Below are 26,708 nucleotides of genomic sequence, written 5' to 3' on the forward strand. Positions count from 1 at the left end.
TGATATTGGATGGAACCATGATGTTTTCTGGATTCTATGATTTCTTTTATTTCAAAATGTTGTTCACCTTCTACCATAATTGGAAGAGGGGAAGGAGCTGCAGCTGGCCTTAAGCGCAATTGCAGTTCGCATTTTAAAAGGCTGCAATGGAAAATTGGGTGAACTTGTCTGAATGTCTTTGGAAGTTCCAATTCTACAGTGACAGGATTGATTATTCTTTTAATAGGAAATGGTCCTACAAATTTGGGTCCTAGCTTTTTTGAGGTTTGCAGGGATTTTAGGTACTTCGTTGATAGGTAAACTTTCTCTCCTATTTGAAATGGTTTAGGTTCTCTTTGTTTCTTATCTGCTTGGAATTTATATGCTTCCCTAGCTTCATTTAATGCTTTTCTCACGACTGGCCGGGTATTCTGTAATTATGTGATCCACTCCTTCAAGGAGGAGATGGTCGAGACGTTCGATGGGAGTTCTGGCATCGGGTTGAAACATTGTCCCATCGCCACCTGGAAAGGAGTATACTCCATGCTGGAATGCACTGTGTTGTGTCAGGGGAAAAACTTGTTAAAGAGAAACAAGAGACAACACACAACAAAATTCTCACGTTAGGATCCAGAGGTTTATTTCAATTTAACACACAAATTCAGTACTTACATTTCAACAACTTATTGCAATAAGGACCAAATGGACTAGCAGTCATTATGTCTGACAGCTGGGCCAAGAGGCAACACCCAGATCTTTGAAGCAGGCTTTATACCTTAACATTGTGCCTACCTCTAGCATTCTGGTGCCACCCAGTAGCCATCCCACTTCCCTTTCTTGGGACTGGCCTCCAGGTCAGCTCCCTATTTCTGGAACTGACCATTGTGTTAGTTCTTATTCTTATTCCATTGTCCTAGATACTGAGCCAGATTCCTGCTTTTCCTTGTCCTTGCTCTAACCACTACTTTCCTCACTACTTTTTCTACTCATGTCATTGTACCCGTGAACAAGGCTTAGTTCCTCAATTCCTATGCTATCTGTTTCCACACTCTGTTCCTGTGGAAAATGTCTTTCATCATCTAATCCAAAGGTCACAGTTCTTCCTTTTACTAAGTATATCTCAGCAGACATTGCCTTTATTTTAATTGAATATCAAAAATATGTTTGATTTATACAGAAAGAATTATTAAGATATTTTTTCCTTTCACAGTTGTTATAGGTGACCTCTGCGAATGGGAATAGGTTGGTCCAATTGTCCTGCTGGTAGTTAATGAAGCAGCATAGGTACTGCTCCAGTACTGAGTTCGACCGTTCAGTCCTACCATTCGTCTGCAGATGATGACTAGATGACAATCCCTGTGTGGTCTCCAACAGTCCCAGGAATGCTTTCCAAAATTCTGATGTGAACCATACCCCTCTCTCTGAGATGATTCATTGTGGGGCTCCATGAAGTCGATAAATGTGCTGGATGAACAGCTTTGCAAGTGTCTTTGCATTGGAGATTTTTTGGCATGGGATAAAATGTACTTGTTTAGAGAATAAATCCGTCATGACCCAAATGACTGTGTTCCCCCCACTTTCCAGTCACAATAAAGTCCATAGAGATTTCTCTCCAAGGCGCTGATAGAGTCGCTACTGGTTGCAACAAGGCTGAGGTTTTTCCTTGCATTCTCTTTGCTGCAGCACAAGTTGGACAATTGGCCATGTAACTTTCGATGTCCTTTTTTATTGACGGCCACCAAAACTGCTGTTTCACCAAGTGCAAAGTTTTTACGAATCCAAAATGTCCAGCTGATTTTGAATTGTGGCATAGCTGCATGAATGTCAGTCTATGACTCTTTGGGATGTACAGCTTTCCTTCGACTCATGGTAAACCATTGGTCATGGTGCATAGGTTCTTGTGGCTTAGGAACCATTCATCGGTTTCTAGTGCTTTTTTGAATTCAATCCCTGCTTGGCTCACTAGGGGCTTTTGAGGTTTTGCTTGTGCTTGGGTGGTGACTTGTGCTGCTAATTGTTTTGTTGGCATACGTGGGTCTGTTATTTCTGTTTGGTGGCTATTGTACTGGGGCAGTGTGGACAATGCGTCTGCTAGGAAATTTTTTTTCCCCGCAAGTGCTTTAGCGTGAAATTAAACCGATGGGAATGTTGTGACCATCTCACTTGCTTAGGGGTCAGTTTCCTGGGTGTTTTTAGTGCTTCCAGGTTTTTGTGGTCGGTCCACACTTGGAAAGGAATTTTGTTCCCCTCCAGGAAGTACCACCAGGTTAGAAATGCCCATCGGACCATGTAAGCCTCCTTCTCCCAAACTGCCCACCTTTGCTCTGTCTCTGTGAGTTTCCTTGATGTGTATGCGCAATGCTGCAAATTCTCTTCATAATTCTCTTGTAATAGTACTGCCCCACAGCCACATCACTAGCATCAGCCTGAATTACAAAAGGGTTTTCGGTATCAGTGTGCCTTAGAACCAGCTCTGTGGAAAATAGTATTTTTAACCTTTCAAATGCAATTTGACATTCTACTGTCCATTTCAATGGCTGACTCAGTTTGGGTTTCCCTTCCCCTTTTGCCTTTAACAAGTTAGTAATTGGTAGCGCGATCTGTGCAAAGGAGGGGATGAATTGCTGATAAAAGTTAGCAAATCCAAGAAAACTTTGCAATTGCTTCCTGGTGCGGGGCGGAGCCCATTCTAGTACAGCTCAGACCTTTTCAGGGTCCATCTCTATGCCACTCAGCGAGATTCAATACCCCAGGTAGTCAATATTTCCTTATGAAATTCACACTTAGACAGCTTAGCATACCTGGAGTTTTTTCAGTACAGTTCTGACTAATTTCACATTCTTTCATTTCAGTGAATATCAGGATATCGTCCAGGTAAACAAGCAACCCTTTATATAAGTGGTCTCGGAGCACATCATTTATTAATTGTATGAATACTGCAGGTGCCCCTTGAAGGCCAAAGGGTAAAACCCTGAATTGGTAACACCCTAAGGGGCAATTGAAAGCAGTTTTCCGCTCATCTCCTTCTTTAATTCTAATCCTGTAATACACCTCCCTCAAGTCCACTTTCAAAAAGATTTTTCCTTTCGATAGGTGTGTTAGCATGTCCTTCATGAGAGGGAGGGGGTATAAGTTACTCTCGCTCACTGCGTTCAGATATCTATAGTCCACGTAGAGGCGGGGAAGCCCATCTTTCTTTTCTTGAAATAACACTGGGGCTGCGGTCTTGGGTTTCGCTGGCTGAATGAAACCCCTTTCCAGATTTTTGTCTATGAACTTTTGCATTTTCTCCAACTCCTGTGGGCTCATGGAATATAAGTTTGGCCTAGGTAATTTCGCCCCTGGTTGTATCTTGATGGAGCAGATAGTGGGCCAATGGGGGGGGGAGTTTGTCAGATTTCTCCTCACTGAACACTTCAGCTAAGTCCCTGTATTCCTCTGGGATGTCTTGTAACTCCTTCCCCCCTCCCCCACCACTGCTCTTTCAGAGTGACTTCCCCCATTTCAGAGCTGAGCTGGGGTTTTATTGTATTTCCATCTGGGAATCTGAGTTCCCGGTCCTCCATTCCACCCATGGGTTCCATTTGGTTAGCCATGCCATGCCCGACTCACTCAAGGAAGAGAGAACTGACCCATGTCGTGGCATGGTGAATCCAGGCACAGCATAAGAGGCAGAGGGCAACGGAATTGAGGTAGCAAACCCGGGTCCTTCTATCAGCACTTTGGAAACTGCGGCCGCCACTACAGCAGCAGCCACTCCTGCCTGAGCTGCACCAGCTGATGGAGCCAGTCATTGACCCAGGAGGAGGAGAGACCACCGGCCCAGTCAGAAGTTCCTGTATCTGGGGGTAAAGTACAATGGAGAAACACACAGATTGGGGTTTTTCCTGGCTCACATCCTGAGCTACATGGAAGAATATGGGCGAGACATCCTCAGTGACCACAGGCAGATGGGAATTGTGACCATGGCACTAAAAGAGGCAGCGGCCGATTGGATGGTGAGCCTCCCTGATGCAGATGCACCTAAATTGCGAAATTTTAACCACTTCATGGCAGCCCTGAGAAGACATTTCGAGGATCCCTTAGCTGATCGGAAAGCCAGAGAACACATAAAAAGTGTCAGGCAGGGCTGGTGCCCTGTAGCAGAATACACAGGAATTCTGAGCCCTTTCCAGCAAACTTAATTGGCCAGAAGAAGTTTTGGTGGGACATTTCAAAGATGGGCTAAATTATGACCTGTATTATGCCTGCATTCCCCGGCGCGACTCTGACTTATTCCACGACTGGTACATCCTGGCTGAGGAAGCAGAGATCGATCAGGAAAGAAGGCAATGGCATCTGGGGAGATCCTGGGGATGATCCCCAGCAGAGGCACCCCAGAAGCTTGGAAAACAGACTCCCACTACTCCCCGACCAACGGGATGCTTCAAATGTGGGAAGGATGGTCACTGCACCACCGAATGCCACTCAAAAACTCCACTTTGAAAACCTGACCGAACAGCAGGGGGAAAACCAGGGAAAACCCCACTGAAGCCAAAGGAGGTTGTCTAAGTCCTAACCCCATCCAAACAGGGGGGGAGGAGGAACTCCAACCCAGACTGGAGAACCCTCGGAATCTTCAGAAGATGTCTTGGAGGATGAACCCCTGGTAAGTGGACCCATCACGCCCCTCACCAGAAACATAGAACTGTTTAGCCCAAGGATGCTGGAAAAAGTCACATTAAAAGCTCTAATAGACTCTGGCTACACTCATTGCATCATAAGCCCAACCCTGGTGGGGAACCTAGAAATCCCAGTGAGGAGACTGAAGAAGCCATGCAACCCATTCAGCTTATCATAGGGAACCACGAGAGACTTTAATGTTTGTGGTGACCCTGGAATGGAATGCCTACTCATATTAGGCATGGTATGGCTAACAAAATGGACCCCAGGGTGGATTGCAGGATTGGAGAACTGAGATTCCCAAAGGGAAAAATCGACAGCCAGAAGGCAACCCAGGCCAAAGGGAGGGGTGAAATCCCCAGAAAGTGCAGCAGCAGCAAGGGAGGGGGAGTTGGAAGGCATACCAGAGGAATATCAGGATCTGGCTGAAGTATTCAGCAAGGAGAGATCTGACAAAGTACCCCCTCACCGACCCGCAGATCGTGCTATTGAAATACTCCCGGGGGCAAAGTTACCTAAACCAAAATTATACTCCATGACCCTATGGGAATTAGAGGAATTAAAGAAATTTGTAGAGAAGAATTCAGTAAGAGGTTTCATCCAGCCAGCAAAGCCAAAAACAGCAGCCCCTGTGCTATTTCATGAAAAGATGGGTCTCTTCATGTCTGTGTGGTTTATAGGTCTCTCAATGCAGTGAGTGAAAGTAACCTCTACCCCCTCCCTTTGATGAAGGACATGCTGGTGCATTTGTCAAAAGGGAAGATTTTTTTAAAGTTGGATTGAGAGAGGCATATTACAGAGTCAGAATCAAAAAGGGGGATGAATGGAAAACTGCATTCAATTGCCCCTTAGGGTGTTTCCAATTCAGAGTTCTGCCATTCAGGCTTCAGGGGGCACCCACAGTATTTATGCAATTGATAAACGAGGTGCTCCAGGAACACTTTTATAAGGGGGTGCTTGTCTACTTGGACAACATCCTGATATTTACAGAGACTAAGGAAGAACATGTAAAACTGGTCAGAGCCTTGCTGAACAAGTTGCGGGCAGCCCATTTGTATGCCAAATTATCTAAGTGGGAGTTATACAAAGATAGAATCAATTACCTTGGATATTTCATTTCATCTAACAGCATGGAGATGGACCCCAGAAAAGTCCAGGCTATGCTAGAATAGGCTCTGCCCTGCACTAGGAGATAATTGTAAAGACAAAAGGAGAGGGGAAACTGAAGCCTAGTCAGCCATTGAAATGGACTGTAGAATGCCAAGCTCCTTTTGAGAAATTAAAAAGGTTATTCTCAGCCAAACCAGTATTAAAACACCCCTATACTGAGAAACCTTTTATAATTCAAGCAGTTGCTAGTGACGTAGTAGTATGAGCAGTATCGCTGCAGGAGAATAATGAAGGAAAATTACAACCTTGTGCTTACAAATCGAGAAAACTCACAGAGACAGAACAAAGGGAAAAGGAGGCGTATGCCATACGGTAAGGTCTCTTAACTTGGCAACATTTCTTGGAGGGGAATAAGATTCCTTTCCAGGTATGGACTGCCACAAGAATCTGGAAGCCCTAAAAACACCCAGAAAATTGTCTCCCAAACAGATGAGCTGGTCCCAGCATTTCCACCGGTTCAATTTCACCATAAAATATCTACCGGGGGCAAAGAATTTCCTAGCAGACACACTGTCACAGTTACCACAATACAACAGCACCAAATCAGAGATAACTGATCCACTCATGCCATCAAAGCAATTAGCAGCACCAGTTACTACTCAAGCGCAAGCCAAAACTCCAAAAACTCTAATAAGGCAAGCTGGAATAGAATTCAGGAAAGCGCTAGAGAAAGACGAATGGTTCCTGAGCCACAAAAATTTATGCACCATGAATGATGGACTTCCATGTGTACGAGGGAAGTTCTACATTCCAAAAAGCCAAAGACTAACATTCATGCAGCTTTGCCATGACTCCAAATCCGCCGGACATTTTGGATTCATAAAAACCCTCCATCTAGTGAAACGGCAATTTTGGTGGCCATTGATAAAAAAGGACATTGACAGCTATGTAGCTAGTTGCCCAATATGCACAACAGCCAAAGGGAGACAGGGGAAAACCTCAGGACTATTACAGTCGGTAGCTACCCTATCAGCTCCCTGGCGGGAGATCTCTATAGACTTTATTGTGGAATTACCAGAAAGTGGTAAATATGGTGATTTGGGTCATAATGGACTTATTTTCTAAGCAGGTGCATTTTATTGCATGCCAGAAAATCCCCACTGCCAAAACCTTAGCAAAGTTATTTGTACAGCATATTTATCGAGTACATGGAGCCCCACAACAGATTATATCAGATAGAGGGGTGCAATTTACCTCAGAGTCTTGGAAAGCTTTCCTAGAACTTTTGGGGACTACCCAGGGACTGTAATCTAGTCATCATCCTCAGATGAATGGTAGGATGTAATGTTCGAACTTAGTACTGGAGCAGTACTTAAGGTACTTTATAAACTACCAACAAGACAACTGGACTGACCTGCTGCCATTCGCAGAAATCACCTACAATAATACAGTACATTCCAGCACCAGCTACACTCTGTTCCAAGTAATGACGGGATAGAATTTTAATCCGATGCCTGAACTACCCTCTAGCAAACCAACCATCTCTTCTTTAAAAGAGTTGATTGCATAACTCCAAAACACCTGGTCAGTTGTGAGATTCCAAGCAGATAAAAACCGAATTGAACCCAAACCATTCAAGTAGGAGAGAAAGTATACTTGCCTACAAAATATCTGAAGTCCCTACAACCCTCTAAAAAACTGGGACCAAAATTTATAGGACTCTTCCCCATTAAAAGGATAATTAATCCAGTAACAATCGAACAAGAACTCCCTAAGATGTTTAGACAGGTTTACCCAGTATTTCATATCAGCGTGAACTGAACTCGTCCTTAAGGTCAGCTGTATCCCCTCCTCCTCTCCAATCTTGGTAGAAGGGGAGCAGCATTTTGAAACTAAAGACATTTTGGACTCTAGAAAACATCATGGATCCACTCAATATCTAGTTGCTTGGAAGCATTTGCCTCCATCCCAGAACGAATGGGTCCTTAAATGCCATATTAGCCCCTAGGCTACTTAGTAAATTCCATGCAATGTTCCCTGATAAACCAGACTAATCCCTCTTTTTATCTCCTTTTTTAACTTTTATAGGTGGATCTCTCTTTCTTTTAAGGGGGCTGGCATGTCAGAACCTATATCTTTGGTGGGGGGGCCTTTTCCATTTCTTTTTCCCTTCAATGGTTCTGCCAAACTCCTAGGGCCATGGTGACGAACCTATGGCACACGTGCCACAGGAAGCACACAGAGCCGTCTTTGTGGGCATGCGCGGAGTGAATGAGCAGCATTTGGTGCAGACAGTGAGCAATCGAGTGAGCGAGCACGAGCGACCAGTGGTGAATTTCAGCGGTTGCTGTTCCGAGCCCCTTGACTGGCTGGCCACACAGGAGAGGATAAGGATGAGGGGTGGCTGGGTGTCTGGAGTTGCCATGCAGTGGAGGAGGAGGACAAAGGGCAGTCGGGTGTCTGGAGCTGCCTTGGCTACTCACTGCCCTCAGCAGGTCCCAAGAAGGCAGCGGAGTTCATACACTGGCTGCCCAGCCTCGTGGGGCAGCGGCAGCGATGGTGGTGGGGGCAATGATCCCTGCATTGTTGGGCCAGCCAGCCACACAGTAGAGGAGGGGGCAGCCTGGTGTCTGGAGCTCCCTCAGCTGCTCACTCAGCAGGCCCCAATGAGGCAGTGTTCAAACACTGGCTGATGGCCGAAATATTAGCAGAAGCACTGGAGGAAAGCAAGGAAAAGATAATGATATAGATGAGATATTTAGAATACATACTAGATATGCAACGAGAAATAAGCTTCCTAGAGAGGTCCATATAAGGTTTACTAAAAAAGCATTAAGGGCAGATATATTACAGAAACTGAGAAATGTCACAATAAAATATAAATGAAGAGAGATAGTGATATTAAAGCAGATTCCAAGAAGAGTGAGAGACTTGAGAAAGGAGTATCAATTTTTGACAAAAGTCTTAATTGAAAAAGGGATAAATTTTAGATGGTTAATACCAGAAGGAGTAATGGTAAACTGGCAAGAACAGAGACACAGACTAGACACATTAGAGAAAGCAGAGCTTTTTTATGATCACTACTTTGGATAGCAAGAAGAAGAAAGGCTGAGAAGGGAAAGAGGAATTAGACATCAAGGAGATCAGATAGAGAAACAACGGGGTGAGTATAGCAAAGAACAGGAGGAAAGGGCGTTGGTAGAAGAAGTAAGGGCAAAAGATGCAAAAGAGCAAAGAGAGATGAGAATGATGAGATCAGCTAAAACCTTAAATAAATAATCAAGGAAGAAGAGATAAAATAATCTTGTTAAATATAAATGGATTAAACTCGACCATAAAAAGGAAAAGAACACTAAATAAACTGGGGAAACTAAAAATGGACATAATTTGTTTACAAGAAGTTCATATTAGGAAACAACATAAAAATTTATTAGAATATCCAAAATTGGGAGAATTATACACCTCACTTGCGAACCAGAGTAAAAGAGGTGTGGCATTATATATTCAGAAAGCAATACAAACTAAATTGATATATTCAGACGAAGAAGAGCGAATCTTGATGGTGGAAGTAATTATGAACTGTAAAAAATCATTATTGGTAGTGATTTATGCTCCAAATGAAAATCAAGAGAATTTTTATCTAAAATTACATAAGAAAATAATAGAACTGGAATATGAAAGCGTATGTATGATCGGAGATTTTAATGCTATTGTAAATCCTGAGTTGGATTATAATACAACAACAAAAAAAATAAGACTCTAAGAAGAACACTTCCTAAATCCCTTTATAATATGGTGGATGAATTAAATATACTTGATGCTTGGAGAGAGAAATAAACGGAAAAGAAGCAATATACGTTCTATTCTAACAGACACCTGTCCTGGTCGAGAATTGATATGACATGGATGTCAACAGATTTATTTACAAATATACAAAATATAGCCATAGAAACAAGCACATGGCCGGATCACAACCCAGTTACAATCATATGGAAAGGACAAAAAAAAGAGAACAAGATGGACATTAAACCAAACTATATTGAATTAAAAGGATTTTCAGCAATATATGAAAAAAGAAGTACTTTTCTTTTTTAAGGAAAACGAAAAATAAGATACTTCACTTCAAAATGTTTGGGATACAGCGAAAGCATACGTGAGAGGACTTGCTATGACTTATTTGGGGAAAAAGAACAAACAGAAAAGACAAAATAAGGGAAAACTGGAGGAAGAATATAAGACACTTGAGAAAGAATTACAGAAAGATACACAAAACAAAAAGATTAAAAATTTAATGGAACTGAACAAACATAAAATGAACTTACTAGAAAATGAAGAAGTGGCAATGAAAATAAAGGCAGCTAAGCAAACCTTTTTTGAGCATGCAAACAAACCAGGGAGATGGTTGACATATAAAATTAAAAAGGAGAAAGAGAAGAGATGGATTAAACAATTGGAAGATGCTGAGGGGATTTTACAACATCGAAATGAAGAAAATAAAAAAATAATCTGGGAATATTATGAGAACTTATACAAGCAACAAACAGTTTCAGATGATACGATAAAACATTTTTTGGAAGAAACAGAGATACCTAAAATGCCGGAGAAATTTAAAAAGCTATTAGAAGGGGAAATAACAATGATGGAATTAATAGAAGCAATCAACAGACAAAAAAAATGGTAAAACACCAGGACCGATGGACTACCAGCAGAGCTATATAAGACATTGCAGGAAGTACTAGGTAATGTAATGTTGGAACTTTATAATGAACTTCTTTCTGAAGCTAAAATACCAGATTCGTGGTCTGAAGCTCTTATTACTCTCATACCAAAGGAAGAAACGGAAACACAGAAAATAAAGAACTACAGGCTGATTTCCCTACTGAATGTGGACTACAAAATATTTGCATCAATAATGGCGGAAAGACTTAAAAAGTTTTTAAATGAATTTATACAATTGGATCAAAATGGCTTCTTACCCAAAAGACAGATTAGAGACAATATGCGAATTATATTGAACACACTAGAATATTATGAAACACACCCCTAGAAACAGATGGCATTAGTGTTCCTGGATGCACAGAAGGCATTTGACAATGTGAACTGGCAATTCATGATAAGCCAGTTACAGACTATGGATTGTGGGGAGAAATTTATAAATGTAATCAGAACAATTTATAATAAGCAATTAGCCAAAGTAATGATAAATGGAAATATGACTGAGAAGATCAACATTATGAAGGGAAGAAGACAGGGCTGTCCCTTATCTCCACTGTTGTTTGTTCTGACATTAGAAGTATTAAATAGACGTATAAGACAGAATAATGACATAAAAGGGATGAAAATTAAGAGGGAAGAATATAAGCTACAAGCATTCGCAGACGATTTAGTATTTATTTTGGAGGAACCATTAGAGACAGGACCTGTATTAATAGAACAAATAGAAAAATATGGTGAGGTAGCTGGGTTGAAAATTAATAAAGATAAAACCAAAATGTTAGTGAAAAATATTACTGAAAAACAAACAAACAAAAAGAACTGGTGGGAAAATTAGATATACAGATTGTAAAGAAGGTAAAATATTTAGGGATCCACCTGACAGCAAGATGCACAATAATTAAAGAGAATAATTATCATAAATTGAAAAGACAAATTGAAGTAGATTTGGATAAATGGAAAAATGTACAACTATCATTAATGGGAAGGATTGCGATAATCAAAATGAATATATTACCACGATTATTGTTTTTGTTTTCAACAATACCAATAAGATTAGATAAGAAATATTTTGAGGGGCTTAATAAAATAATCTTGAAATATATTTGGCAGGGAAAAAAGGCAAGGATTAATCTAAAAATGTTACAAGATACAAGATTGAGAGGTGGTCTACCTAATTGGGAATTGTACTATCAGGCTGCAGCATTATCATGGATGAGAGAATGGATCTTACTGAGGAATATAAGATTATTGACATTAGAGGGACATGATTTACAGTTGGGATGGCATGCTTTCATACGGTATGGAAAAAAACAGAATATATAGCTATTTCCAGAGACGCCATATAAGGAATTCTTTATTTGTGGTCTGGGAGAAAGTAAAGAGAAAGCATTATTTGAAGATTCCAAATTGGCTCTCAACTATGGAGACGCTAATACACCCCAATATGTTTAACATGGGAACTATTATAACATATAAAGACTTACTAACAGATATGGGGGAGTTGAAAACCAAACAACAATTAGAGGAACAAGGAATAAAGATGGATTGGTACATGAGAACACAAATACAATCTAGATATGAAAAAGATGTTAAAATAGATGGTGTTAATTTGGGGACAACAGAGTTAGATGAAATACTCACAGGAACGGAAGAAAAATGGATTAAAAAAATGTACAGTTATCTACTACATATGGAGTTAGAGAAGGAACAAGTGAAACAGACAATGATAAAATGGACAAGGAATTTTGGATACACAATTGAATTAGATAGATGGCAGCAACTATGGGAAAGAAACTATAAATTGACAATGGCGACTGCGTATAAAGAAAATATGTACAAAATGTTTTACAGATGGCACATGTCTCCAGAAAGATTAGTTAAAATGTTTAAGGACAGGTCTATGAAATGTTGGAAATGTCATCAGATACCAGGTTCCTTCTACCATATGTGATGGACGTGTGTAGAAGCTAAAACTTATTGGAATATAATTAGAACATGGATAGAAAAGATGATACAACAACATATAGAACTAAGACCAGAAATATTCTTGTTGGGTATTCTACCAGGGAAATACAATAAAGAGAAAACATATTTAATTATTCATATAATTACAGCAGCCAGGATTGTGTTTGCACAAAATTGGAAAGCACTGAAAGCCCCCCCAGAGGGAGAGATGATTGGGAAAATACTGGAATGTGTAGAAATGAATAGACTAACAATGACAATTAAATATAAGACAGAGTCAGACTACTATGAAATCTGGGGAACTTTTTATGATTGGCTGAAAAGAGAATATGGTTAAAAGATAGTTAACATCAATTTAGATGGAAGAAGAAGGAGCAGATAAGGAGGGAGACTCAGGCGACACAGTATTGAATAACTGGAGGTTGTATAAATATTTATAGAAATATATATCGAGAAGGTTAGATAAATAGAAGTATTAATGTAAGAGAAAATTAATCTTATTGTATATAATACAGATAGGGAAATTTGGAGAGAGGAGTTGCTCGGACATTACCCTCGAATTGTATCTGAAGAGGGATGAGAGGGAAGAAAGGAGAGGAGAGAGAAAAGAGTAAAGGAGAGGAGAAGGAAGTAGGAAGGTTGGAGGAGGAGAAGTGGGGAGAAAGGGGAGGAGAGTGGTGAAGGAAAGAGAAGAGGAGAGGAAGAAGAGGGAAGTAGGGAAGAGAAGAAAGGGAGAAAGAAGGTAGAGAAGAAGGAGTGTGGATACAATGAAAGGGGAAATGGGCGAGCAACACCAAAAGTCATGTGTATGTATTTATTTCATTTTATTAAAAGTATCTTATATATGAATGTAAAAAGAATGTATGTTAACATCTGATAAATATCACGGTATATGTATGGGGGAGAGTTTGGAAAAAAAATTATAAGTAAAAAAAAAAAACACTGGCTGCCCAGCCTCGTGGGGCGATGGTGGTGGTGATGATCCTTCATTGTCACGCCAGCCAGCCATGCAGCAGAAGAGGAGGATGAGGGATGGCCAGGTGTCTGGAGCTGCCTCGGCTGCTCGCTGGCCTCAGGAGGCCCCAACGAGGCAGCGGCACTCGCAGATCAGCTGCCCAGCCTCGTAGGGCAGCGGCACCTGGGCATCTATTGGGGCTGGAAAGGAGGAGTCGGCGCCGGCTCATGAAGTTGTTCAGGGCCTGGGGAGAAGTTGGCAGCTCTGGGTGGAGGTAAGGGTGGTGGGGCCAGGCCGCTTGCTCATGTCTCTTCTGGCCATGGCATTCTGCAGGCGGGCAAAAAGCCATCTGCTCTTCAGCCAGGAGTTTCTCATCCACAACCACTCTGACATCAGCTTCTGCCTGGTGCTCTGCGTGTTCATCTTGCTTATGTTCAAGGTGAGCAGCTCCAGCCAGGGGAACCAGTCATCTTCTCCTTGGGAAAAGGGGGTCCTACGGCTGCATGTCCTCATGATGAATGCTCCCCCTGGCTCTGGGGGCAAGAAGTATCAAGTGATTTCCTTCCACCGCAAAGGCTTTTGCCATTTCCTCTTGGTACATCTCTCCTCTCTCTCTCTCTCTCTCTCTCTCTCTCTCTCTCTCTCTCTCTCTCTCTCTCTCTCTATCTCTCTATCTCTATCTCTATCTCTCAATCACTCTCCCTGGTTCAACTCCTGGATGATACAGTATTAAACCAGAGAATTACACTGCTATTTATTCTTCCCACTTGGGAGCCCTCTTGCCCCCTGGAGTTTAAGCTTGGTTGCCTGGATTTGAAGATCTAACCTGGAAATCCGCTTTCCGTTCTGAGCCTTTCACTCTCTTTATTTTCTGAACTTTTTCCCAAGCCTTAAATCTTGCCCTGTCCTAATTCAGAGCCTTTCATGGAGAGCCAGACTTTTTGGGCAAATGTCATCAAGGCCAAATCTTGATGGGTTGTCACTGTCAGCAGGAGGTCTTCTTGGGAAGTTTGTCCCTTCAGGGTTATGTCAGTAACTTTCCTCACCTACCGAAGCAGACAGTGGAGTGACAGATAGAGGAACTGCCATTTCCCCCTTCATTGGTTTGGGTTTGGCATGGTGAAGGTTACTGCTCTATGGGGAGTGAAAGAGCATCAGTTGTAAAGAGCACCTATTGTCTGCACCCTATGAATGAATTCACCATTGTATGACTAAGTCATGGTGTAGTTTGTGATCCAAGCCAGTTGCTGTGCTCTGTAAATCTTGGTTTATGGCTCAATATGCTGCATAAACCCGTTACAGTATAGCTTGAGCCCAGTCCCCTTTTGGATAATGCAGACAAACCATCCCTATTGCTGATTTCCAGCTTGGCTGACTGAGCAAGCCATGTTGCTGCAACTGTGAAAAACAACTAGTCTTCCTTTACTTGCTCTTTTCCTCCAGAAGGCTGGAGGAAGCATTCAATCTCATACACCCTGCCATTAGGGGGAATGAAGGGACTGGCAGCAGCTTTTTTTAGCCATCTATGTTACTCACAGGCCTATTTAGATAAACAAGCAGAAAAAACAGTTGCCAAAAACTTCTGATTCTGTTGACTTTTGCTCTTGGGTGAAGAGCAAACTTGGGCCATGTTCACACAACAAATTAATCACCAGAAGGGGTCAACAAAAATGTATGCATTGTCACCTTACTGTGGTCATTTGTGGCTTAATAATCACTATCAGATTATTATAAAAAACAAATTTTTGAAAAGCTTCTGGCCCTAGCCTAGTGAATACGTTTGAGGTGGGGGGGGGAGTTTATTACATAACCACTGGCTGCCCACTTTCAAGGGTTATTTCCTGCCTTAGCTCTTAGTTCAGTGCATCCAGTTTGTAATGTCCAATTGAGGTTAGCCAGTATGCAAGCCAGGCTATTAAATTTTCTTAAATTGCTCATAGTGAGCCCTAGGACTCCCAATTTGAGTCCACCAGTGCAAGATATTCAGGGCTTAGGTTTGGAGATCTATTTTCTGCTACCTCTTCAGTGAGGGCATATGAATTGGAAATCACTGAGGGGGCCTGGTTCCCTCCCCCTTAGAATTTGCTGGAAGTTATTCCTACAAAGTTTTAATGACGCAGGGCAAGAATCAGGCTGGAGCTTTACTGAAAGTAGGTGAAAGAGATAGACTCAGTGTGGTTATGAATGGTGTGTGTGTGTGTGTGTGTGTGTGTATGTGTGTGTGTGTGTGCAGCTGCTTCTACAAAACAGGCAATACAAGCATCCAGGACAAATTTTCCCTCCCACCAGACAGGAGTCCAAGGTGTTCAGTACTTGCTGTGGCAACTATTCCCAATTACCATCACTCCATGAATCCATTCAACTGGCTTATTACAACACAAATAGGGCAAGAAAGAAACCTTACAATGAGTTTCCACCATCCCCCCATAGTCTTCCCAATTTTCTTCTGAGGCTTCATGTGGGGACCAATGTCTCCAGGACTCCTTCCTTCCTCTGCAGCTTTCACAGGCATGTGGGGGAATGGTAGGACTTGGGAAGGTCTGTTCCATTCTAGTTGCATGGTGGCTTTTTAATGGATGGCTGAATTCAAAACCTAATTCCATGGCTCAAATGGATGGAGGCAGCATCTGGGTCAGTGTGCTCTGCTTCCAAAGGTTGGGGGGGGGGTCATCTGTGTAGGGCTGAAAAACATGAGAGCAAGATCTCCTTCCCCCCTTTCTGGGTGGACTCTCCCAGGAGAGGCAGACAAAGGCATGGAGAACAGAGGATAAGAAAAGGAGAAGTAGAATGGGGGGTAGCTTGCAGACAGAGTTTGAAAGGGCATTAATACTACAATGGTTAAAAGAGCAGATAAGATGGGGACAACACAGATGAGGACAAAAAAAGGCTGAATTCTGGTAAGAGGACAACAAAATGAAAGTCTCATTTCTGAACTGAACATTTGTAACATATTAAAGTTGACTAAAGAGTTGCAACTTGAAAAATGCTGGGCAGGTTTCAGGAAAAGGATAGACAAATAAAACCCATTTACAACACATATAGTAAATGCAAGAGTGAAACTTTTCTAGCAGATGAACTTAAAACATTCCCTCCTGGTAACTTTGAGCTGTTCTTAAGAGTCTGTTCTCTTAAGAGAGAAAGGAGCAAAAAAAAAATTTTTTTTTGTTGGCCAGACAAACAGAGTGAGGATATTTTCCTTACGATGGCTTATTTTAAGCAGAATTTCTAGCAGAATTTTAAAATTCTTTTCTCTTTGGATTAGAGACAATTAATAGTCACATTTACCTCACACACAAAGTCTTTGACACACATATACACACAAAGGAGAAAAGAGAACAGAAAAGGAAAACAGAAGTCTTAGTTTTACATATTCTGGTCATTCCCACCATAAATCTCAGTTAACTCAAATTAGGGAAGGCACAGGTTGCAGAGAGAAAGAGGGAGAGAGAGAGAGAGAATCACTATTTCTTATTTTCCCTTTAAGTACCTTTATTTAGCCAAATTGGTTTCTCAGCAAAGCCCTAAGGAAAGCCCATTTTTTTCAAATGTTCTGTGCTCATTTCTTTTTCATGCCATCTAGGATGGGTGACCTAATTCCGACCCTCGAACTACAGCTACCCATGTTCCCCTTCCGATGGGTTCAATCGGCTACGTCAGGTCCCTAGCGGACTTCCCAGCCACTCTTAGGGACACTATCCCTGCCGCCCCGCCATCGGTTTTGGGGCACATATAAAAAATGCCCAGGAGGACTTTGGTTCCCTAATGTATTGGTCTCTCCTACCTAGGGAGCTCTTGTGGCAAATTGTGGCAAGTTCTTAAAGAGATGGGAATACCAGACCATCTTATCTGTCTCTTGAGGAACCTATATGCGGGTCAAGAAGCAACAGTGAGAACTGGACATGGAACCCTGATTGGTTCAAAATTGGGAAAGGAGTCCGGCAAGGCTGTATACCGTCACCCTGCCTATTTAACTTATATGCAGAGCACATCATGAGAAAGGCAGGGCTAGATGAATCAAAAGTTGGAATTAAGATTGCCGGGAGAAATATCAACAACGTAAGATATGCAGATGACACCACTCTACTGGCAGAAAGTGAAGAGGAACTAAAGAGCCTCTTGATACAGGTGAAGAAGGAGAATGCAAAAGTTGGCTTGAAACTCAACATTAAGAAAACCAAAACCATGGCATCTGGCCCTCTCAATTCCTGGCAAATAGATGGGGAAGAAATGGAGGTAGTGACAGATTTTATTTTCCTGGACTCCAAGATCACCTCAGATGGGGACTGCAGGCAAGAAATTAAAAGACGCTTGCTCCTGGGGAGGAAAGCTATAGCAAATCTAGACAGCATACTAAAAAGCAGAGACATCACACTGTCAACAAAAGTGCGTATAGTAAAGGCCATGGTTTTTCAAGTTGCAATGTATGGCTGTGAAAGTTGGACCATAAGAAAGGCTGAGTGACAAAGAATTGAGGCCTTTGAACTATGGTGCTGGAGAAGACTCCTGCGAGTCCCTTGGACTGCAAGGCATTCAAACCGGTCAGTCCTAGAAGAGATCAACCCTGACTGCTCTTTGGAAGGCCAGATCCTGAAGTTGAAACTCAAATACTTTGGCCACCTAATGAGAAGGAAGGACACACCCTCAGTTCAGACAGGTACTGGTGCCTTCTTATTCCTCACTGCCTTCAGTTTTCAGACTCAGGAGGAGTCTGGGAGGACCTATGCTTTGTGCCTTAGTATGAGCCCCTCCTACAGATGGGCTTTGCTTACAGTGCCTTACCAGCTGGTTGCCCAAATCCAATTCTCTCATTCACTCATTCCATTTGCACACAGCCTCTCCCTTTTCCCTAATAAAAGGTCCTGCGCTCTGGCCAAACCCCCATGCTTTCCAGGGTCTGCCACTTGAACAGATCCTTTCTGCGGTTAGGACAGGCCAGAGGGAGCAAAATCCAACTGTGGTTGGGAAAAAGGGTCTTCTCACTCACACAGAGACATAAACACATTTCTCTCACTCCCCTGGGCTTTAAAGTTAAAATTTAGAGGTACTCACCTTCACCTTTTTTCCAAAGCAGCCCTTGAGCTCAAACCCAAAACTCCCTTTACTACCCTGGCTCCACATGGGCAGGGCCTGGGAAACCCATCCACAGACAGGGGTCTGCTGCTGGCAAGATGGGGCTTACCAGTCTCAGTTCACTGGAGAGGTTAGCTTGGAGTCTCATCCTGGGTGCCAAATAGTTGAAGGAAAAGTCTTCATCATGGTTCAGTCCAAGCTGGGAATAAACAACATGGTGACTGCTTTAGAAAGAAGGTTGCAGTTTATTGAAGAAGAGAGCCAGACAGAAAGATGGCTCTGGAAGAAAAGAGAGAGAGCACATGTCGGAAGTGGGTTTTTATACCCTCTGGGGCTCTTGAGATTGTTTCCTGTTCCTGTTTGAAGCTTTGTATTTCCTGTGTCATGTCCTTTTGACCTGAGTCTGAGTATGCCCCTTTGGCATCTGTGGATTAATCCTATTATGCCCTGTCTTAGAGTTTGGGTGGTGTATGTAGATTTTAGGTGTCTTTGTCTTCTTAATCTTCTAGCTTCAACCTTCCTGAATGAGTTACATCTGCATTTCTACAGAGCTGGTTTCTGCTTGGGGGAGGGAGACTTGGGGATATTAAGAAAAAAATGGGCATGCTTTTCTGCCTCTTTAAGATCCTTTGAAGAAATATATTTTTCTGCCCTTTTAATATTTCCTTCTCTGGGGGGGGGAGCTGCCTTCCCACACTATGATAACTCATCAAGAGAAATGCATGGAATTGAGAACCACTTAAATGTTTAATGGCTTCTTTCCTGTATCTCCACAACCTAGGGGCAATTTGAACCTAGTTCCCCTTAAGAACTTTGCTAGATCAGGCCAATCTAATCTAGCATTCTACCACTCTCAGTCAGTGCTCAGCAGCAGGGCATGAGTACAATGACACTGTTCTGCTTATGTACTCTGATAATTGTTATTCAGAGGAAGTTAGACATGAGGACTAGTTACCAACCAGGATGTGAATCAGATGCATCTGGAGCCAGGGTCTTGAGAAGCAATGAGATGACTTCAGACACATTCTTATTTTTCCTTTAGAATGTGGACAAACTTGAATCTGTTTTGTTCAGAATCCTGGCTGTAGGTACATACTGTTCTGAATTGATCCTGAAATGAATGATTCCCGGGCTAAAAAAATAATAATCCTGTTCATAATTTAGGTGCAGTACTGTGACGGGGACAGACTGAAAATATTAAGACTTGTCCTGGCTTTCAGGCCACCTCCTTTATTTATTTGTTTTTATTCTGTTCTCTAACAATGTGTAGAAGAGAGACTCCTGCTGGAGTAGGGGTCTGGCTAACTCCATTCTGTTTTGGTATATTCTTTCTATTCAGATCATCTACTCCAGTTTAATCTAGTCTTGCTGGCTGACTGACTGTGGAATTCTGGAAGTTGAAATATAAACTTCTTAAAATTGCTGAAAATGAGAAATGCTGATCTAGGGTGAGAAAGATAGAAAATGCAATGTCGCACTACGTTTTGTTCATCCATTTTGCATTTTTCCCCTTTGACTTCTGTAATGAGTGATGTGTGATAATTGTACAAACTTAAAACTAAAGGAGGATTGATAAAGATTTTTTTTAAATCTGCCTGGAAGATCTGGGTTTTCTTGGTTTCCACCCTTTTCTGTAACAGCAGCTTTCTTGAAACAGCCATGAATCTTCATTAGAAGATAAACACTTGTTCCCAACTTGTCACTTTTTTCTCAATATCCTTTTATAAGCATCTCCCTAAGTTATCTAGTTATTCTGACTAGGCTTCCTTTGCTCATTTTCCTACTATACTCAATCTTCATGGTATGTAACATCAATCTTCCCTGCCTCAGTCTGAACACATCTATTATATGGATTTATTTTAACTGATCTCCTCTGAATCTCGGCAGGAGATCTGCAGACATCAACATTATTATGATCTTTTTCTTCCATTAATTTTTCTATTTGGGCATCTCTGGGTGATCTAAGGATATTGTTTATACATAATCACCAGTAACGAGCAACTGTGGCTGGTATTGCTTTTAGAACCTTTGTTCTATGTCTCATCATTTATATTTATTATGAGAACAAAGATGCCAGCTGCCTTATGTTATCAAGAGTATTATGGCTGAGTTCAGTTATTGGATCTTGTTATTTTATTGCTGTTTGATGTACTTAGATCATCTCATGTGCAGGGCTGGGTAGGAGGCGGTGGTGGCAGCCTAATGGACCTGCACGAGCTGCTGTTGGTGGCGGCCCAAGGCAGGGCTAAGGTGTGTCGGATGTGTGAGGGGAACAAGTTCCACATGCAGGCCAAGGGCAAGATCTGCGAGGGGGCTAAGGAGATGACCAGCAGCGACCTGCTCTCCAACCGCAATCAAAAACAAATGGAATGGAGTAGGCACATCTGGTGGTCTGCCTCATGTGCTTCCCCTCTCCCCTACTCCGCCTGCTGCTAGAAGGCTGGCCCAGTATTTGCAGCTGGCTACAGAACCCCAGAGTGCGCCAGTTGAGGGGTTGACAGGTTGTGGCTGCTGATGGACACCGTTGGCCCCCATGTGCTCACTGGCATCTATGTGCAGGGGCCAATGATGTTAGGCAGCAGCCTCCCTGTCCCCTGCCTCACCTTGCCTTGCCCCACAGCAATGACACCCCTGCCCTGCCCCCTGCCTCACCTCACCTCACCCTGCAGGATGAACCTCCTACCCATTGCCCCACCCACCAGAAACCCCCTGGATCTCCCCCAATCCTGCCCAGCCCCCATAAGCATCTCTCCCCATGAGCAACATCGAGGTGGCCATGCCCACCGCAGCCATGCCCACCCAGTCTGCCGTGACCACCGCAGCCACGCCCACCCAGCGATAAGTGGGTTTGGAGTTACAGTTTGGGCACTTGGTCTCTAAAAGGTTTGCCATCACTGTCCTAGAGGGAGAGGGGAGATCTTTGGGGGACTGTATGTATGTTGCCCTTTTGCTTAGCTGCTACAATGTATCCTCTCCGCTTCCTCTATCTGCTTGCTCTTTGAACTATTCTCCCCTTGGTGTCACCCTGGGGTGAGAAAAGAATGTGCCTCCAGCTATCTGGCTTATCTCTCACTGCGGAAGAGAAGGTGCGAAGACCCAACAATGTTTTCACAGCCTTTGGAATGGAGTCTTATTAGCCTCGTTCCCACAGTGGACTTAACACCTGGGGATTGGCCTGGTTAAACTGACCAGATGAACTGTTGGGCTGAGGTTTACTTTTTGCTCCTTTAACCTATTGATTTAAGTTGGAAACCCTCAGATCCTGCCTTCTATGCCTGCTGTCAACTTCTCCTAATAAAAGTTCCTTTTGGGATGAATCTGTTCCAAGAGTTCTGCTTTCTTGGGAAGAGGTTTTGAAGCGGTTCCTTACACATAGACTTTCTCAGATTTGTTTGTCACAGTGATAACAACATAATGTTTCCAAAATATTAACTAAAGGATTTAATAAAGTCTAAAAAATACACAAAATTAGTAAGGAAAAAATTATAATCTATATACTACTAACATTATTGTATCTGTTTGATACTTTATAACCTTCAATTGGGAAAAATGCTGAATCCTAGGGCAAAACTTTGTCAAAAAAGGTACCTCAAACAGGTTATCTTTCAGAATGCCAGGACCTTTTAGTCCTGAGGCAATGAAATTTGGGAGATTTTTTTACTGCTTCAACTCCACTGCACTGTTACTGTTCAACATTGCCCTAGTTAGGCATAATCATGTGGTCCACATTTTCTAATATTCCCTGACACTTTCCACAAGTCAACAGGGAACCTGGAAGGAGATGATATGATTGCCAAAACTCGTTCTCATTTTCTCACTAGAAAAGTCTTTGCTTGGAAAGCTTGGAAAGAGAAAGTCAATGAAAAAATGACACACTTTTTGCCAGTCCCTCAGTTTCAATCTTCAAGTGTGAAATAGACAAAACTTTTGCTGTCTCCCATAGTTAATAATTGCAATAATTGGAATGCTAATTCCTTGCTTTCACTTCTAAGGAAAAAAAAGTCTTACACTGCCCAAGAGGGAGAGAGAAAAAGATAGCATGCTTGTTAAGTCCTTCGTTCACTTGCGAATGATGAAGACACATGGCGATGACGAACAAACACTTTATTCTCCTTCTACAACAACCAAGCAAACACAAAAGACACGCAGGCCTTTTTATATGGCCAGAAGCCCAGACAGTGTCAACCAATAGGAACAGAGCATTTTTGCGCCTTGCACATGTGCACAAGGCTGGTGCCGCTCTGTCTGGTCCCGGGCAGCTTTTGGAATGCCCTGGACCAATGCAACGTCCCAAGCCTACTTTTGCAGGCTTAGGACACAACATCCCTCCCCACTAGATGGAACATACTTCGCGTACACACAGGTACATCATGCACTGGAAAGAGTGACATACAGCTGCATTATTCAAATGCAAAAAGTGTGGAATACTCGAGTCTGCACACAGGCAAACCCCCTTCAATATTTATTAACACAAATAAATGTATCCGAAATCAAAATAATGCAAAATAATCTAACCCCGAATTACTCCCTTCATTCAGGGGCCTCATAAGAAAGTCCCTCATGATTTGACAGCAACCTCACAAAGTCTCTCAGATGTTTGGGTGGGCATCTGGCCCGCTGCGACCTTCTAAGGCCCAGAGAGATTGTCTGGCCCACCTGCTCGCCTACCAGGCTAGGCAGGCCAGGACGTTGCTGCCCTAAATATCCAGGTGACCCTGGTGAGGGTGCCTGGCCTACCTGCTCGCCTACCAGTCAGTAGCTGGGTGGGTCAACCGGGTACTTGGGGCAGCAAAGTGCTAGGCAGGCCAGGACTTTGCTGCCCCAAGTACCCGGTTGACCCACCCAGCTACTGACTGGCTGGACCCTCTGAGTCCAAGCCAGCATACCTTGGAAGGGTGGAAGTCCCCGAGTCCACAATGGACCCCTCTTGGGAACACTGTTCCTCGAGCCCAAGGCCAGCAAATGGAGAGGCCTGGGTAGCGGAAGTGCCCCAGTACTCTGTTGCCCCTAAGCACGTGCCAGAGGTGCCAGAGTCAGGAGCCACCTCCATGGCAACCCCCCTAGCTGGTGACTTCCTCTTGGGAGCAATTGCTGAATTATGCAAGCGCCCTTGATGGAATTCCTTTTCTCTTGCTGTTTGTGATTTATGTGGATACCTCCAGTCAGTCTCCCTGTCTGGACCATCATCTGACATATGTGAATACTGTGGATACCCCCGGTGTGACTCCCTATCCAGTGAATTCCTGTTTGGAGCACTTGTGGAACCTTGGGATGAATCCCAAATGGCCTCAGCAGCAGCCAGTGAGGGCCTGTTAAGCCTGGGACCTCTGACCCAGAATGCATATTATGGTCCTCCCCCCCCCCAGAGCAGAGCCAGGAGTGGAATGGTGAGAGTCCAGTCTCCAACGCAGTTGGTCTATGTGTCTGCAAAGAACACGGCCGTCACCCAAGGCAACTTCGTATGACAATGGCCCAGAGACCTTGCAGACCACAGCTGTGACCCAGAGATGTCCAGGCCCATAGTTTCTTGCCCAAACCAGATCGCCCACTGGAGTCTCCTAGGTTCCTGCGGTTGTGACACCTGTGAAGCCACCCGGTCAGGGTGCAGCCTGTCCAGTTTGGTAATGAGTCAGCAACCCCAGCGGAGTTCAGCACGGCTCTTCCCTGTGGCTGTGCATGGTGTGGTGCGGTGTGCAAGAAGGAAATTTGCTAACCTGTGATGCCAGTTACCGTAAGTCAGTTTCTTGAGAGCATCTTTGGTAGTGTGCACCATTCTCTCTGCCAGTCCGTTGGAGGATGGATGGAAAGGAGCCAACATTGCATGCCGGGTCATGTTGGCTTGAAGGAAAGCCTGGAACTCAGAAGATGTAAATTGAGGGCCATTATCTGAAACCAGAATATCTGGAAGACCGTGTGATGCAAAAATTCTTCTCAACACCTGGATGGTACTGGCAGTAGTAGTGGAGGAAACAGAAACAACCTCTAGCCACTTGGAATGGCTATCAGCAACAACCAGGAAGACTTGCCCCTGAAAGGGCCCAGCATAATCTATATGCACCCTAGACCATAGGGTTTGAGTTTCCTCCCACCTATATACTGGGGCCTGAGGCATTTCAGGCCATGACTGTTGGCACAATTGGCACCTGTGCACCTGGGCCTCGATGGCTTTATCGAGCTCAGGACACCAAAGATGGCTGCACGCAAGCGCTTTCATCCTGACTATACCAGGATGTCTCTCCTGCAGAGAGATCAAGATTCTAGACCTCAATGAGGCTGGGATCACTACCCTGCTACCCCATAACAGACAACCCTTGAAAACTCATGCTTCTTGTGCCAGAAGCTTTGGAACTCAGTATCTGGGCACTTGTCGGGCCATCCTGACAACACCCATGTCAGCATGCGTGTAAGTGTGTGATCAGTGGCAGTTTCTGCAGCCATGTCCCTAGCATTGAGGGGACACTCAGACAACTCCTGAATGGAAAGAATATTAATGGCTGGAGCAGGATCTGGCTCTAATTGGTTCAGAGGTAATCTGCTCAGGCCATCTACATGACCCATTTCTTTTCCAGGTTTGTGAACTAAAGTGTAGTCATATGCTGACAGGAAAATGAACCATCTCAGCATATGAGGAGAAATGATATGTGGGGTCTGTTTGTTAGTGGTAAACAAACCCAGCAGAGGCTTATGGTCAGTATAGACAGTGAAATGCCGGCCATATAAGAAATCATGAAATTTCTTTATGCCAGCCACTATGGCCAAGGCTTCTCTGTCAATTTGAGCATAATTTCGCTCTGCAGAAGACCGTCCTTGAGTAATAGGCCAGAGGGGCCTGTATCCCATCAGCCTTTAGATGGCTAAGTACAGCTCCCACCCCATAAGGAGATGCATCACATGCGATGCAAACAGGGAGTTGCTCATTGAAATGCGCTAAAACAGCATTAGAAGTGAGCAAGGCCTTAACCTCATTGAAACTCTTGTCATGGACTTTAGTCCACTGCCAAGGAGCCTGCTTGTCTAAGAGCCTGTATAACGGCTCTGCCACTGCAGCTTTATGTGGGAGAAATGCATGGTAAAAATTTAATAGCCCCAAGAAGGCTTGCAGCTCACTCTTGGACTTGGGGCTTGGGGCCTGTTGAATAGCTTGTAGTTTAGCTTCAGCAGGGTGAATGCCTTGGGCATCAATCCTGAAATCTAAGAAGTCAGTGGAAGTGACTCCTATCTTGCATTTATCCTGCTTTAGCTTAAGGCCTGCTTTTTGAAAACGAAGCAAGACAGCCCTTAACCTTTCTGCTAAATTTTGAGATGACTCCCCAGTGATGAGGACATCATCGAAGTAGGGACAGACCCCAGGAATACCTCGAAGTGTGCTCTCCATGACACTTTGGAATATGCCAGGGGCTACATTTACCCCAAATTGCAGTCTTTTGACCTTGAAGGCTCCCCTATGAGTTACAATAGTCTGGGCCTCTGCAGCTTCCTCATCAACAGGTAGCTGTTGATAAGCCTGTGCCAGGTCAAGCTTCGCAAAAATGCGCTCCCCCTTGAGGGAGGCTAGGATGTGGCTTACAACAGGGACTGGATAAGCATGCTGTTGCAACGCCTTATTCAGTGTACACTTGTAGTCTGCACATATACGTATTTCCCCATTAGCCTTTAGAAGTGTTACTATGGGGGTTTCCCATGGACTAGAATCCATAGGTTCTAAAATGCCCTGCTGGAGCAATTTGTCCAGTTCAGCATCTATCTTCCCTTTGAGGGCAAAAGGTACCCTCCTAGACTTAACCCTGATGGGCGTGATGGTTGGGTCTAACCGTAGCGAAATGGGAGGCCCCTTGTAGAATCCTAGCTCTGAACTAAACACATCTGCAAACTCCTTGCAAACCTCTGCAAGGCCCAGCATTTGCAAGCTGTGCAGCCCAGTTACCTGGATTCCCAGAGCCTCAAACCAATTGAGTCCAATAAGACTCGTACATTCACCCCCAAGAACCTCCACATCTAGGGAACCTTCAAAATCCTTATACTGTACCCGAAGGGTGGCCTCCCCCTTAACACACACCATAGAATTTTGAAAATCAGTGAGTATTAGCTTCGATGGCCTGAGTTTAACTCGAAGGCCACTACTGCTGCAAATCCTTTTAAAGGTATTAATTGAAATAATGGAAAGAGCGGACTCTGTGTCCAACTCCATCAGTAAGGGAACCCCTTGCAACCTTATGTTAATGGAAAGTTTCTTCTTAAGGGGCTTGTGTGT

The 26,708-nt window shown here is 43.4% G+C and overlaps 1 protein-coding gene across 4 annotated transcripts in view; it reads left to right on the forward strand.

Moving 5' to 3' along the window:
• The window catches only part of PALLD (palladin, cytoskeletal associated protein), a 524,810-nt gene that overhangs the window by 9,262 nt on the left and 488,840 nt on the right, over positions 1-26,708 (forward strand). For 2 of the 4 annotated variants that reach the window (XM_039326460.1, XM_039326461.1), the window contains exon 1: positions 19,871-19,905. The exons of 1 other annotated variant lie outside the window; for it this stretch is intronic. In XM_039326460.1, coding sequence (XP_039182394.1) covers positions 19,886-19,905 — 20 coding nt within the window. In that variant the 5' untranslated portion in view covers positions 19,871-19,885. Of the gene's footprint in view, positions 1-19,814; positions 19,906-26,708 lie in introns of those variants that run through there. One more of the 4 variants, XM_039326458.1, reaches the window with a different exon arrangement.

The sequence above is a fragment of the Crotalus tigris genome, unplaced genomic scaffold (genome assembly GCF_016545835.1).
Source record: "Crotalus tigris isolate CLP2741 ecotype Arizona unplaced genomic scaffold, ASM1654583v1 scf7180000024341.3516292, whole genome shotgun sequence".
NCBI classification, from domain to species: Eukaryota; Metazoa; Chordata; class Lepidosauria; order Squamata; family Viperidae; genus Crotalus; species Crotalus tigris.